Source organism: Neurospora hispaniola (assembly GCF_033458365.1).
Source record: "Neurospora hispaniola strain FGSC 10403 chromosome Unknown B0T23scaffold_3, whole genome shotgun sequence".
Lineage (NCBI taxonomy): Eukaryota > Fungi > Ascomycota > Sordariomycetes > Sordariales > Sordariaceae > Neurospora > Neurospora hispaniola.
This window is the reverse complement of record NW_026944408.1, coordinates 3,905,324-3,920,646: the sequence shown is the minus strand read 5'-3', so window position 1 is coordinate 3,920,646 and position 15,323 is coordinate 3,905,324. Positions and strand designations below refer to the sequence as shown.

The 15,323-nt window shown below is 51.0% G+C and overlaps 5 protein-coding genes across 5 annotated transcripts; 2 read left to right on the top strand and 3 right to left on the bottom strand.

Moving 5' to 3' along the window:
* Positions 1-1,439: 1,439 nt before the first annotated feature.
* B0T23DRAFT_125549 (uncharacterized protein) lies at positions 1,440-4,479 on the top strand. Its single transcript, XM_062832104.1, has 2 exons — positions 1,440-1,797; positions 1,861-4,479. The coding sequence occupies exons 1-2, from the start codon at positions 1,608-1,610 to the stop codon at positions 4,173-4,175; spliced, it is 2,505 nt and encodes an 834-aa protein (XP_062694515.1). The 5' UTR covers positions 1,440-1,607; the 3' UTR covers positions 4,176-4,479.
* A 1,898-nt stretch (positions 4,480-6,377) lies between these two features.
* On the bottom strand, positions 6,378-8,300 carry B0T23DRAFT_125499 (carboxypeptidase Y precursor). The gene is made up of 2 exons (XM_062832103.1): positions 7,628-8,300; positions 6,378-7,562 (listed from the first exon to the last, which is right to left on the bottom strand). The coding sequence occupies exons 1-2, from the start codon at positions 8,127-8,129 to the stop codon at positions 6,400-6,402; spliced, it is 1,665 nt and encodes a 554-aa protein (XP_062694514.1). The 5' UTR covers positions 8,130-8,300; the 3' UTR covers positions 6,378-6,399.
* Positions 8,301-9,521: 1,221 nt separating this feature from the next.
* B0T23DRAFT_428015 (Shwachman-Bodian-diamond syndrome protein) lies at positions 9,522-10,469 on the top strand (the record flags this gene model as incomplete). Its single annotated transcript, XM_062840107.1, has 1 exon — positions 9,522-10,469. One exon carries the CDS (start codon positions 9,522-9,524, stop codon positions 10,467-10,469), a length of 948 nt encoding a protein of 315 aa, XP_062694513.1.
* A 304-nt stretch (positions 10,470-10,773) lies between these two features.
* On the bottom strand, positions 10,774-12,347 carry B0T23DRAFT_125328 (ribosomal protein S13). The gene is made up of 4 exons (XM_062832102.1): positions 12,068-12,347; positions 11,433-11,470; positions 11,137-11,323; positions 10,774-11,081 (listed from the first exon to the last, which is right to left on the bottom strand). Exons 1-4 carry the CDS (start codon positions 12,089-12,091, stop codon positions 10,860-10,862), a joined length of 471 nt encoding a protein of 156 aa, XP_062694512.1. The 5' UTR covers positions 12,092-12,347; the 3' UTR covers positions 10,774-10,859.
* A 1,649-nt stretch (positions 12,348-13,996) lies between these two features.
* On the bottom strand, positions 13,997-15,035 carry B0T23DRAFT_403863 (uncharacterized protein; the record flags this gene model as incomplete). Its single annotated transcript, XM_062838820.1, has 2 exons — positions 13,997-14,664; positions 14,750-15,035. The coding sequence occupies 2 exons, from the start codon at positions 15,033-15,035 to the stop codon at positions 13,997-13,999; spliced, it is 954 nt and encodes a 317-aa protein (XP_062694511.1).
* Between the last annotated feature and the right edge of the window lie 288 nt (positions 15,036-15,323).

Genomic DNA, 15,323 nt, shown 5'->3' with positions numbered 1-15,323 from the left:
ATTGTGTGGCATCCGTTTTTTTTTTTTTTTTTGTTTTTTTTTTTCTCGACATTCTTTCCCTTCTTGTTCATGTTTGGATCTTGACGTAACAGGCCTACCTAGCGGGCGCTGATCCACGCTCAGGCATCGGCCAACCCGAGTGCCATGCCGCGCAGGTTCGGTGGATGAAACCAAAGCGTTGATACTAGTGCAGCGCTGGATGGGTTCCATGATTCCATGCCGGCTTCTACCAGTGTTCGGTCGCCAGGCTCGCGCGTCATCCCAGCTCCCAAGCCAAGGACCATTGAACCAAAGACCGACGAAAAAAAATTTAAAAAAAAAAATTAGATAGAGTACATGTAAGAAGCGAACCCCGCCCTTGGAAACCCATGCCCATCAAAAGCGAACGGGTCTAGCCTCTCCCATTTTATTACATTTGCGGTTACCAATTGAGCAACCACCACATCTCCATTGGGGCCGTGGCTTTTTCCCTTTCGTCGCCGGCCTCCCTGTCTCTGTCATATTCCAACCACTGCTGCCGTGGCAGCCAATATCGACCAACAAACATCTCCTGTCCAATGTACGTATAGCATCGCCCTGCCCCCTCCTCTTCCTTGTTGATACCCGCCCGCTATCCGCTGCTTCGACGTGGTAAGAGGTAGTGTAGAGGTAGAAGGGAAGGTACCTGGCCTTTGTCACCCGCACTCGGGTCCCGTCCCATTCTTTGCCCATTCCAAAGGTACCTGCCCTCTACTTGCACAGCAAGGTACATGCACCTGTACCTTTGCTTGGCCTGCCTACCTACCCAGTGTGTGTACCGAGTACGGATACTGCTACCGTTAGCACCTCTCACTGGAAAGTAGCGAGTTCTAAAACTCCTTCCACGCCCTCCCCTATCTCTTCTCCCGTCTATGTCTGCCACTACCTCCAGTCCCACGCCCTAGGCGATTCCATCCTTCCTTTTTGTTTCTTTGCATCCTCCTCGTCTTCCAATTTCCCCCGAGTCTCAGTCCGCCTGAAGCACGACAACAACCACTCGTTACATGTCATCAACTACCGACTACCCGCGATTTACGGCACAATTGTCTAGACGCGCATGCCGTCGTCGCCGGGATTCTGTTCAATCTGACCTTCTGTGCGTCGCGTTTCTAATTCCTAACCACCCAGGCAACTCGACCTCGACCGGCCCTTTAGCAGTCTCCTCGCCTCCTTGAGCGTCTCGAGAAAAACATTCCTACTCGTCGGACACCACAATTCCAGTTTTGTTTTTCATTGTCGCAAATATCGCCTGCCAGCATTTCCAGTCCACTTTTGAAACTCGTGCTGAGACTTTGGAGTTTGCATCCCTCGCAATCGCACCGATCACAACCGCCTCGCCTTCGGAATAGAGAAAACCGATCCAAGATTAAACCAATTAGTCGTTGCGTCAACAGAGGCATTGGCGTCCAAACGCTGTCGGAGTCGTCTTGGCCTATTTCTGGTCCCTTCCCCCGAGGCCAAAACAAGCATTGGCTACTTTCAGTGCGTCGGCAAGAAACCCAAGCATTCAAGGTTGTGGTTTTGGACAATCATCTTTTTTCGGCACCAGAGTGCAGTCGCAGGGAGACTGGTCACTACCAAAAGTCAACATGGATATCATGGAGGAACCACAAGTTGCCATGGAGGACATCCACTACCGTGTTATATACGTCAACCGCTCAGTATCCGAGGACCGCTGCATCCAACGAACCGCAAGGCATTTGGACGAGTATGTTGCCAAGACGGAACCAAACTGCATTGCCGACACTGTGAAGTGCATTTTGGAGATTTTTCCAGAAGGTTTGCGGGGCCGCTGATATCCATCCTTCATGTCGACCTTTTGTGCTAACTGTTCGGACGCAGCTTACTTGTGCAGCACTGAGGGTGCCTGCATGTCCCACTGGCTCCAGCCCCAAGAAGATCACGAGGCCGATCTTCAACCAACGATTATCCTCCTAGACACCCCTTACCAGCAGTTCTTCCCGGCCCAATTTCCGAATGAACGCAGGGACGAGAGCCACGATGGCAACTCGTACGGCCTCTCGTTACTTAAGAAGATCGAGTCCGAAGCTCGTGCTCGCCATCTCTACGAGCAGGTTATACCTGTCCCACTCATCCAATCACCCGACGCCATGAACAACATCAGTGGGGCAGATAGAACGAGGATGCGACAACAATGTATCGATTTTGGGGCCAAGGCAGTCTTGTCGGGTCCCCTGAATGCTAAGAGCATCGCAGTGATTCAAGACAGGGCATATTACGCTTACAAGGACGCTCTTTCGAGGAAACAAGCATTGGCGGACGTGCGTAAGGGCAGAAAACGATCACTGATTGCTGTGTTCAACGATACCCGGCCGTATGGTTATCTCCGCGAATACCTCGTGGAGAGTTTGATTAAGAAGATCTGCAGCACGGAGGACGACAGAGATAATGAGATCTATAAGGCCAATGTTTCGGTATGCCCAGAGAAGCGAGCTGAAATCTCCCGTGCCATCAGCACATGGCATTTCGATGCTCACAAATTTGACTACGACGAGCTGATAGTCGCAGCCGAACTCACACTAAACCATGCCTTATCCATGCCAGAGCTAAAGGCATTTCGCATCTCGCCAACGCAGTTGCAAAATTTCCTCAAAGCTTGTCGGGCTGCTTATATGGGTTTTGTGCCATACCATAACTTTCGACATGTCGTCGACGTTCTACAGGCAACTTTTCAGCAGCTGCTCCGGATTGGCGCATTGCCTCCTTATCCAAACGTCAACGGTACTCATACAAGCCCAATCGCAGAATCTCTTGGGACACCCTCCATAGGTCCGGAAGAAGCCTTCACCCTTCTCCTTACTGCCATTGGTCACGATGTTTTGCATCCCGGTGTCAACAACGGCTTTCTGATCGAGGCACGAGCGCCTCTCGCAGAGCTTTACAACGATCGCTCAGTCCTGGAGAATTTTCACAGCACCAGCTACTGCCAGATTCTCAAGCGACATTGGCCGATCTTTTACGAGAATAGGCGTCTGCGCACGTTGATGATCAGTTGTATCCTGGCTACGGACATGGCCTTGCATTTCGACTACATGGCAAAACTCGGAAACTTGCAAAAACTTCAAGCTCAAAAACCTGATCTTAACGGTTGGAATGAGAAGGCTGTGGACGAGGCGAGGGTGCTAGTGTGCGCTCTTATAATCAAGTGCGCTGACATCAGTAACGTCGCACGGAGACACGATATCGGTGCACAGTGGATGCACCTGCTGAATGACGAGCTTATATTGCAGACTCAGATTGAGATGGATATGGGTCAAAAAACGGCACTTATCGCTCCACCATCGACGAGCCTTGACGGCCGGATCAGGTCCCAGCTAAAATTCATGGAATTGTTTGCCTTCCCTCTGTTCCGAGGCGTGGCAGATATCTTGCCCGGTCTACAGTTTTCCGTTGACGAAATGGAACTCAACCTTACTCACTTTGAGAATGAACTTCTACTCCCCTCGGCAGGATCGACGATGGAAAACCAATTTGGCATCTCTAAATATAGCCCCCCGCCGAAATGCGATTCGGAGCCTCCAACAGAAAAAAGTGCCCTCGATGGAAGACCTAACGGTGTGCTTCCTAGTCTTACGACTACCGACTTCTCCCGTGGAGGTGCCGGGTTACACGGATCGAATCGTCAGCGATGCAGTGAGGCGACCGAAGGCAGCTCAGCACCCTGCTCGGGAGAGTGGGGTTCGCAGGCAAACAGCGCGACGACGGGCAAGATGCCGCTCTCGCCTAGTACGCAGGGTACGAGCATCATCAGCAGGGACTCGATGGACAAATCTGTCGGTGTTCCTGTGACGACTGTCACAGCCCCAGACTCTCAGACTGCAATTCCTGAGGCGACCAACATGTCTTCGGACCGAGATCAGCTGCAAGTGAACGAAAAACTCGATCATTTTATAAGCGATGACGAAGATAACATGTCTAACGGAAACGGTCACATGAATGGCAGCGGATCGACATTAGGACAGGAATATCTGAAACCGGAACAAGACACCGGCAACGGCAAAACGATGAGGAAGAAGGCGAGCCTGATGGGTCTCAAGAACAAGTTTTCGTCCAAATTCTCCTCGTTCACCAAATCGAAAAAGGGAAAAATATCATGCCCCGCAAGCCCCGAAAGGTCAGCAGATCCGATGGGATAGAGCACCATCTCTCTGCTTCGGCTTTCGTCGCCGCCTCCGAAACGAGGTAGCATGCTTGTCGTCCCGGCAGATGATAACGATGCTACGCTCTCGGATTCTTCACCCGATATTGTCAAGCGCGCAAAGAAGTGGAGGCCTCGATCCAGCGGCTCATGAAGCTTTCCGCTGTAGATCGTTTAACATCGATAATACCGCAATAGGATTTGATGGCGTTGACGCAAAGTGTCTCCCTTTCCATCTCATCTTTGGGGTGTTGTTGAGACGCCTACCCTCGTAGCACTGCCGCTGCTAAGCCCGGTTGTAATTTATAGAATCGAGGTTCGCGAGATTCTTACGAAACGCCAGCCTGTGGCCCATTCATTATTGGCTCCACAAGTCTTAAATACCGACTACAAGCCCTCTCAATTGGCATCGATGCTGGTTGACACTGGCCTACTGGACGCCCAGAGATTATGAGGAGTGTCAGTGTCGTCCCCCAATCGGAAGGAAGATGATTTGTTCTGGATGGGTTTGTGGACCAATACACGAAGTTTCTTTTTATTCACATTCGGTTGCTCATTATTTGGTTAGGACAGTAAGGGGTTGGAGAGAAAAGATGCATTTATGATTATTGATTGATCGAGTTGGTTGGGATTAGGAAAGGATGCACCGGCGAAATCACACACGTATACACATGATTAGGAAAGGCAATGGGAGGGGGGGGGGGGGGAAGGGGAGAGGGGGGGAGAGCATTTTTACCATCGGCTTTTTCTTCTTCTTCTTTTTTTTTTTTTTATTCTTCTTCTACTTCTTCGTTTTCTTCTTGTTGGTTATTTATTCTTCCGAGTTTGTTTCACACAGACATGCTTTTTTATGATTCCTTTTCTTCTTTTGTAGGAGGTTTCACTACCACCATTTCAATCTTCCCAAGAGCGAGGGGAAAAGAAAGAGAAAGAAGCTCGACTCTATTCTGGGCTCATCCGAGGAAACAAAAGAACTCGCGAATTCTACTACGGTTGTGTCGGTGTATTAGTAGAGGTTTGCATGGGACTTGCTTTATTCTTATCACTTCTTTGTGTGTTTTCTTTTCTTCTTGTTTACCTGTCTTGACAAAGACTTGACCTTCTACATGATACCTCCCTTTTTTTTTGGCTTCCTTTTCCGTCTGTCATTCTGTCTTTTTTTTCTTCAGTTGCATGGTTCCTTCTTTGGCTTGGTTTGGCTAGGGCTCATCGTCATTTGGATTATCATCACAAGATTACTAGCTGCTTAGACTTCCCGGAGTTCAGTTCTCATTTCAACATACCCAACCCATCCATCAACCATTGTTATTTTTATCACCCTCCTACGTGTCGTACCCTCCCTCTTAATCGAGCCAGTCAGTTTTTGATATGAGGAAATGAGGAAGAGCTGAGCTGAGCTGAGTGGTTGCCAGTGAACCAAAATATCGTAAAACAGAATGTTGTATGACATTACCATCTTTGACTTTTTCTTTTCTACTCGCTGCCTCTGCCTCTCCTCAACGAATCTGCTCGTCTGGTTTGTATGAGACTGTATGCGTTCATTCTTGAACCCGACTTCCTCGAAAAGCCAGACAGCTACCGCTAAGTCAGCACACCTGCCTCTACGGACACAAGACAGCAGTGTCCAACGCCCTCGCAACTAAGATCCCCTAGATAGAGCGTTCTCTCTTACCACGAACAATGGTTACTATAAGAAGCACCACACAGATCGGATGCACGTTTTCTGGTCATCAGTTCTAAGCACACAGATTCGACAACGCGAGATATCGGGTTTGAAAGTGGAGGCGGGCTCAGCCAAGTCGTGGAAATATATCTGACAGTAAAATTGTAGGCAAGAGACAAACATCTGCGCCTTGTTCCCTGTATACCTACTATTCAACATCATGATGACTGTCCATACTAGGCTGTTCAGGTGGACTGTCAGAAATGGTGTCCATGAGCTTAGGAGTAGTGTTTATTGACAATAAAACAAATTTCATTCTGTATACAAACTCTACCGGGTGCTGTCCATTACGCCACGCTGTGTCTTGTCTGAAGCATCAAACAGACGCGAGCTCTCTGACACTAGCCAAGGTAATCTGTAAGGTCCCTATGGTCTTTACCCTCGTTGTATACACACGCCCTTGTCGTGAACCAAAACCTATCCCGTATCAATCATTATCCATCATACACTCATAAGATCCCCGATTGCCGGTCGCGATTCCTGTTAGGTCATGAACCTCTTACTGCTCGAACCACTCACCGCCCAACCACCTGTTGAGGAAGTCAAGCGAGTTCTCGGGCTGGTCCATTGGCACCATGTGGCCGGCCTGGTAGATCTGCATGAAGGTGAAGTTTCCGGAGGTCTTGACCTTGCCGTACTCCTTGTCAGCCTTGGGAAGAGAGAGGTCCTCGAGCTCGGCCTTGTTGAAGCCCTTCTTGCCGGGCCACTCAAGAGCCTCGCTCCAAGCCTTGTTGCCGAGCCAGTTGCAGATGAAGTCGGCATCACCGGCATAGATGAGGACGGGGATCTCCTTGAGGATGCCGGGGACGAGGCGATGGAAGGGCTGCATCCAGTCACCCTGGAAGAGGAAGTTGCGGTTGATATCAAAGTTGCAGCTCTCATAGCCCTCAACCTCGACGCCGAGAGCGTCCATGACATCCTTCTGGTTCAGGTAGTCGCTGATCCAGCCAAGAGCGCTGTAGCAGAGGTTGCTATCATCCTCGCACTTTCCACGGATGTCATAGACGTTCTGACCAGTGCGCTGGTAGGGGCCGATGAACTGATTGTTACAGTAGATGGCGGCAGGAACGCACGACCAGACACTGCCGCTCTCGTAGCAGTTACGGATAAGAGACTGGCATCTGGGGAGGGCATTGTCCATGCTGCGGCACTCGCTCTCGCTGAGAACGGCGGGGTAGCCACCTTCGCCGCAGGCCATGGGGCGGTAGTGCTCATACTGGGTAAGAGGATCAGTCAAGCCATTACCGATGAGGACGGACTTGAGATTGATGTTGCGATCCTTGTGGGACAAGATCTCAGAAGCAAAGACAGGGATGTAGTGACCAGCATAAGACTCGCCAGCAATGTGGAAGTCCTGCTTGGCATACTCGGGGAACTGGTGGAAGAAGAGAGTAAGGAGAGCATAAACATCCTTGCCGGCAGCGACAGTGTTGCTGACGGCGTTGCCGGAGTACGAGTACCCGACGTTGACGGGCTGGTCAAGGAAGATAACGCTAGCGTTGTTGTTCCAAGCGTACTCGTTGCTGACAACCCTGAGCTTCTTGTCAATGGAAGAAGGGCCGAGCTCAAGGAAGAGACCAGTGAGCGAAGAGCAGCCGGGGCCACCGTTCAACCACAAAACGACGGGGTCGTTCTTGGGATCGTTGCGAGACTCGAAGAACCCTGGACAGTCCGAGTCAGCACCGTGATTTTTACTACCCAAGTACATTTGAGCGTGATTGACTTACAGTAGAACAGGTGCTTATCGTTGGCCTCATCATCAAGGTAACCGCTGTACTGCTTGACCTTGTCGACGCCGAGCTTGGCAGGATCGACCGACTTGACGCGCAGGTTGAAGTTATCGAGCTGGCCGCCAACCTCACGATGCTTTTCGCCATCGGCGCCCTTAACCCACAGCTTTTGGACATCAGCGCCCTTGACGACGTGGTCCCAGTCCTTGCGGCGCTTAGCAGCCTTGGGCTTGCTGAACCAGGTGGGCTTATCGAAGGCATTCTCAGGAACAAGCAGCTTGATCTCGTCCCAAAGGGCCTTGGCCTGGGAGTTCATGCCATTGAAGGCCTCCTCAAAGCTTTCGAGGGTAGTGTGCGCGAACGAGTCGGCGACGGGCTTAACGGCGTCATGGGCCTTGTGAAAGTTGTCGGCAAGGACATGCTGGGCCTGGTTCTGAAACGAGGCGGCCGAGGCGGCCGAGGCAGCCCCGAGGAGCACGGTTGAAGCCGAGATCCTCATTGTGATGGTGTTAGGAGTATTGATGTTGTGATACAGATGGATGATGAGAAGAAGATGGAAGAGAGGAAGAGGAAGGAAGAGGAGGTTGATAACGGAAATGGATGGGCAAGCAACTGCCAAGGTAAAACGCCCCGGAACCGAGCTTCACCGGACGCGGATGCAGCAGAAACCCCCAGGATTTGGGGCAAGCTGGCATGGGATTGGATAGACGCTGCGCCGCCACATGAATGCATGCCTGGGTATTGGTCAGGTACCTTGCAGGGCGGTCACGCTGGTCATGAGAACGGACGCCTAGCCGATCAGCCAGACAAAAAAATCACCAAACGCCTGTGAAGAAAGCCGCGAATAAGGCTCTCACCGCCATGTGTACCTCTTATTTTCTTGTACAGTCTGGCCTCAAGACGTGGCGCCAATCAACCTGGTATCAACCTATCTGTCTGATAAGCTACCTTTCGTCATTGTCTCAACCTCGCCAGCAAGGTCGCCTCGATGCGACTCCATGTCCACCGCCCGACAACAACTCACTCATTTCCTTCTCATTGCTGAATTACTGTCCATGTATGATACTCCAAACTCCGGATATAAAAATGTTGTTCCCAGGAGGAGATGATGATCCTTCACGGAACTCCAGTAATCCTCATGGGTCGCGCATTATGCAGCGTGATACCCCTGAAAGATATCAGACGAACGGTGATTTTGTGCTGCTTTCCTGGCAAGTTCAACTCAAACAGGCGCCAGCTTCAGAGAATATGTGAAAATGGTAATGAAGATTAAGAAGGATCCCTTATGAAATGAATGACTTCGACATACATCTCCTGTCTTCGAAACTGAAGAGGTCTCACTTCGTGTCAGTCTTTATCATCTTGAATATCTGACAAGCCCGTCTCCCCCGCCTCCAAGCGTGATGTTATGGTATCGATAACAGGAAGACCCACTGACTCATCCGATGGACAAATGGAATTCCCGCATCGCGTGCTTGACAAGCCCGCTTTTTGCCCGCCGTCAATCGTCATTCGGCTAGGGATCCGATGGGGCGGCCCATCCATCCATCAGAGGGGACTGGGGCAGTACGGCGGGCAGGCGGGGCAGACTTCCAAAGCCCGGGCTCTGCAGCAGAGAAAAGTGGAAGCTGCGGGCGACCAAGAATTTCTGCTCCACGGGCATATCGTTATCTCTTTTACGGGCGCATTCTCAGAGAAACTGCAGGAAGTCAACTTATATGCCCGGTTTCTGGAAACATACCAGCTACTCAGAAAAGCTAGTCCAGCATCCTATGTAACCGACTGTTACTACCTTCGAAACAATTTCCAACAGCTTCATTTCCCGGAGAATCAATACCGTCGAACCATCGAATTATACTCTTTTCACGACAACCACACAACCACCGCAAAAATGGTGATCCAACAACCCTCCAACCAGATCAAACTGACCAACGTCTCCCTTGTCCGGCTTAAAAAGGGCAAAAAACGCTTCGAGGTCGCCTGCTACAAGAACAAAGTCCTCGAATGGCGGTCCGGCATCGAGACTGACCTCGACAACGTCCTGCAGATCCCCAACGTCTTTTTGAACGTGTCCAAGGGCCAGACGGCGCCGACGGCCGAGCTGCAAAAGGCCTTTGGCAAGGACACCTCGGTCAATGACATCATCCTGGAGATTCTCAAAAAGGGCGAAATGCAGGTGGGCGAGAAGGAGCGCAGCGCGCAGCTGGAGCGCGTCCATAACGAAGTCGTCTCCATCGTCGCTAGCAAGCTGGTCGACCCGCGCACCAAGAAGGTCTACACCACCGGCATGATCGACAAGGCGCTGGACATGCTCAGCTCGCAGGCGCATCAGCTGCAGGAGAAGGAGAAGGAGAAGAAGGATGCGGCCGCGAGCGGTACGGCGTCGCCGGCGACGGGCGAGAGCGGCGAGGCGAAGCCGCAGCCTACAAAGTCCCTACCCATCTGGACCGGTGTTTCGACAAACAAGAGCGCAAAGTCGCAGGCGCTTGAGGCCATGAAGGCGCTTGTTGCCCATCAGCCTATACCCGTTGCCAGGGCGAGGATGAGGTTACGCATCACTTGCACGACCAATGTGCTCAAACAGGCCGTCAAGGCTCCCAAGGGGGAGGCCAACAAGGATGGCGAGGAGGGAGAGAAGAAGGCACCCGGAACGGTCAAGGACAAGATTCTCAGCTTCGTTGAGCAGGTTGAGAGCCAAGATGTCATGGGCCAAGAGTGGGAACTGGTGGGCTTCGTAGAGCCCGGTGCTTTCAAAATCTTGTCTGACTTCATCGGAAGCGAAACCAAGGGACAGGGAAGAGTAGAGGTCCTGGATATGGCCGTCACTCACGAAGATTAAAGCCATGACTTCGTTTCTTGATTTAACTGGCTGATACTCTCTGGGTCTTCGTCTATGGTAGTCTAAGTCATATACATGGGGTGGGCGTTATGGCATCGAAAATTGTAGTGGGTTGTTTTGGGCAATGGATTCAATGGATTTGCGTGTTTCACATCCATAGAGACCGAATAAAATCCCAAGAGTAAATCATTTTCCATATCCACGCCGTTTATTGTCATGCTGTCAATGATGTGTCTTCCATTATGCGAGTTCCCCCATTAGCCATAGGCTACCTAGAATCCAGATACGCGCGAGGCGAAACAATTCAGTCCCAGATGTCCATGACTGCCCGTCTCGGAATAACACCACCAATAACCCAGAAAAAGCAGCGCCGAATATGCCCGCACAGATTTAGTTGCCCTTCTTCTTGGAGACACCGACGGTACGACCGCGGCGGCCAGTGGTCTTGGTGTGCTGACCGCGAACACGGAGGCCCCAGTAGTGACGGAGACCACGGTGGGCGCGGATCTTCTTGAGGCGCTCAAGATCATCACGGAGCTTGGAGTCAACACCGTTGGCGAGGATCTGAGAGTCCTTGCCGTCAACGATATCGCGCTGCCTGTTGAGGAACCACTGTAGACAAGGTTAGACGACGAAGTCATATCGAGTGAAATCGGTTCAAACGTACAGCAGGGATCTTGTAGGCAGTGGGGTTCTGCATGATGGTGACGATGCGCTCAAGCTCCTCAGAGGTGAGCTCACCGGCACGCTTGCTCAGGTCGACATCGGCCTTCTTGCAGACGAGGTTGGAGTAGCGGCGACCGACACCCTTGATCTTGGTCAAGGAGTAAACGACCTTCTGCTTGCCGTCAACGCTGCATGAAAGTCAGCGTCCGTATTCAACATATTGACCCTCATCTTGAAAACGGTTCTGTTCCAGATTCGCGAAATGGTTTAGATCATGAGGTGCCTGGATGAACATACTTGGTGTTGAGCAGACGCAAGATGTGGTTGAAGTTGCTCTGAAAAGACAGTTAGCATCCGAAAGCGTCTTATAGGATATCCGGTCGAAGATCATGCATCCCAGCGCTTGCCGGTTTTGGTTCTTGATTCTGCCGTGTTGTTCTCCTTTGGCTGCCGCGATATCCAAGCATCGGTCCTAAAGCTCAGTGCTCAATCGAATGCTCATGGTCGCGTGCTCGTATTGCCATCTCTTTATCGCCCACCGCCTGCGTACTGTGTCGAATAGCAATCTCTTGTCGTCAAAGGCCATGTCGCTCGTCTTCATCCTCGGTCAACCACAGGCTAACTGCAAAGCCATATCCACCTCCATGCCTACACATCGCTTGAAGCCGTCATCGGTATTCGGAAGCCGGCGCATCGATGAACCGTTTATTTGTCGCGACATTGTCGTGGAACGCCACTTCCTTGTATTTTCGCGTTATGTCGTTTCGTATTTGCATCGGTTTTGAAGGTGGGCAGCGACGCCAGCTCGTCACTCGTGATGGCATCCCCACGGCGCCAGAGGGTGAACAACGACCGCAGCCAAGAACCTTGGGTTTTTTGGGCAACGCATGATCTTCTTCGGGAGGAGATGAATTTGCAGGATTGCAACATACCTTCTCGCCGGACACCAGAGACATCTTGGGCAATGATTTCGAGGATACCGCCTCGATATTGTCTGTGCTGTGTGTTCGGTCGCAGGTTCGTGGGAAGTGCTCCGTCGAATTCGAGCCCAGATGGTTTTCGAAATTTGTGCGTCACGTGGCGGGGCAAAAGTGTCGTGCAAATGCTGTGAAAAGCAGATGGCTCGTGCACGGGCAGGTGCCTGTCAGTTGCCTGTAATGTCTCGCTTCAAGCGCAGCCTTAACCCTAACCCCGATTCTCGTTTGCCCCTTCACTTCGAGAACCTCTGACGTTCAGTAGTCCTTCACCTCAACAGCAAATCGTGTTCACGACGAAGTTTCGCAGGTTTAACACTTCAACCAGTCTACCAGCCAACTGCCTTCCGATCTGATCTCCTGTAGATATCGCGTCTCAGGGCACTTCAATCTGTGTGAGTCTACCCCACATACAAACGGTTCGATAGAACAACAACTTCTTGCGAATGCATGGTATTGCCGGTGACCATATTTATCAAAGTTAATAAAGCGAGTCAACAAATGCGTTCAGCCTGCTCCAACAGCCAGAAGTCTGTGGAAACCAGAAATACGCGCGGCCATCGCTCAAATGCTAGAATAACCCATCTATGGTAACCATTGCAGTGGTCAAGACTTCGTCGTCGTCACAAACCTCCGATCGCACAGCCATAGCCCAAGTCACGAATGTCGTAGTGGGCGACAGAAGCGCCACAGTAATTACAGCTCCAGGTGTAACAAAGCCCTGAGAAGGAGGGTCTGTATCTGGGAATGATTGAGAGCCACGACATGAAGCGAAGTTTCAACTCTACATTGATCCTAGCTGTGATATTATCCTTTTCCATCTAGGAAAGGTTTCCAAAGGCAGAGATCTGCTCGAACTCATGGCATGAGAGTTTGCAACTTCGTTTTTTGCTCGTATCAACATCGGTATAACTTTGCTGCGAAGGATGTCAGTGTTGATGGTTGATGTAAAGTGTTGAAGTATCAAGGGAACGGTGCTAGAGCGCAGTAGACGAGATAGCTGACAGCTGCCAGGACCTTTTGACAATTGGCAAGTCAAGAAACGTCTAAGTGGGTCCACATTGAACTTCGAATTAACACATTTTTCAGCAAAACCTCACCCTTCCTAATTTCATCACCCATTGGCAACTCAAAGACAACTCAAAACGTCAAAGCTTGCACGTCTGGTGAACTATATGCCGGCACGTCACGTCTTTCTTCATGAATGTATGCCAAAAGCAATGACTACCATTCTGCTACCAAGAGCCAAATCATCGACCTAGCTGGGGCACAAAAGCCTTCTGCGGAATGTGTCTCTGTCCTCCCAGACTGAGGACGTTAGTTCGACACGATAAACCGTAGGTTCCAGTGCCGTCCATAACTATGTCTTGTGCGATGCCGTCTTATGCCTGATTCGGTCAACTATCCTGCCCTGGGGTTGATCTTGAGCCAGGATGCGCCTCCTTGCGAGCTGCGTACTAGACAAGAATAAACTCTGTGACGTTCATTGAGTGCGGAACCTTCTTCTTTCCCTATGGAGGCTTTCGCAATTTCTCGTTGCAACATCTTCCTTCCCAGTTGGACGTTTTTGTCCTCGAGAGTCGAGACCCTGCTGCTGTATATCGACTGCTGGCTTGAGATCGAGATCCCCCCCCTCATGTGATCCATTCAGCCCCTGACACCTACAACTCTCCATATACTCGTTCAAGGTATTCGGACATCGCTCAAACATATCAGCGAGAACCCAACAGGTTGTCATTATGGCTCGCTTCCACATGCCCAAGCGCTTGCACTTCGGTCATTTTCCGCATTCCTCCACTTGATTGACCTGGCCGCCCAACCCCCTATATGGCATCCACGCCCAAAGCATGGCTGGCACGACCGCCTCACCCTCCCGAATGTTATTCCCTAGTCGAGCTCGGGGACGCGGAGTTTGAAAATGAGTAGCCCCTGGAGATTTGCCCGCTCTTCATCCGTGCGCTTTGTGCTCTGTCTGCCGTTCACGTGGGACACACAAACCGACGTAAGGCCTCGAATACTGAGCAGTTCCTCGATTCCCAGAGCGTCCGCAAGTCGAGCTGGCTTCATCGAATGAAAGTAACGCCGCATCTCCTTCTCCCTAGGAGTCTCAAAATTGGTGGTTGACTTGGAGATGGCTATGTCAAGATGTCTTAACTCCTTGCACTTGGCGAGACGGCTGAAGGCTTTGTCCGACACCGGGCCTGTCCAATGGACTTTGATTGAACGAAGACTGGCACGCAAGGTTGAGTTGCCTTTCAAGCGCTTGTTCAATTCACAGCTGCAGTCGAAATATAAGGTGTATTTGTGATAGATGAATTCGAGGTATTCGGACTTGATTTGACTGCAGGTCCTAGCCAACGCCATGTCTACGCGATGTATAGCAGGGAGAGTTGAAGGATTTGGAGGTGTCCATTTGCCGCAGTCGCAACCCACTTCGTTCGAATAGGCAACTAACGTCGTGGCTGCGATTTTGGTGGCGTACCAGCGATATATGTTCTGACGTAGTTCGGCGGGTAGTTTTAGGAATGGGAAGCCTTCCAAATCGGGCGGTTTGTCTGGTCAACAGCACTATTAGCATATGGGTCTCGGTACCAAATTTATGCAGTACAGATGAACTGGATCATGATGAATAATCCTCACCAGCAGCATCCAGAATCTCAGTACAGGCCTGGATGATATCGATACAATTCTTGACCTCGGCAGGTTTCTTGCGCATTATCTCGGCGCATTTGGTGATGGTATCTGTGATTGACTTGCGCATGTCGGGAGACATTCGGACCAGACGACCCAGTTGATCTCGCTCAAGGCCTCCCATCTTCCAGTGGTCGTGAGCTCGGAGAAGTTTCTTCGCGTTGTCCGATAGTCCATATCGGGCGTGGAGATTGAGCGTCTGGTGCGCGTAGAATGTCGCTCTAGATGAACTCATTGTTTCCGTGTGCTTACTGCGTCCAGATCCTCAATGGCCTCGAGATCTCGACTTTTTCGTTCTTGCGCGGGGTAAATGCTCGCAGATTTAGGTGTCAACAATCGATCAGAACCGAGTACGAAAGTATTTAGGATGCGCTGGTGTCTGCAGTGCCGGTAGCGAAGTTGTAGGATAATTTATTCGTGGGCGTGAGCAAACGACGACCGCACGAAAAGGTTTGAAGAACGAAGAGGTTCAAGCTCACGCGAAGCAGCTTGAATTACTTGATGACGAGGAGATGGTGCCTCG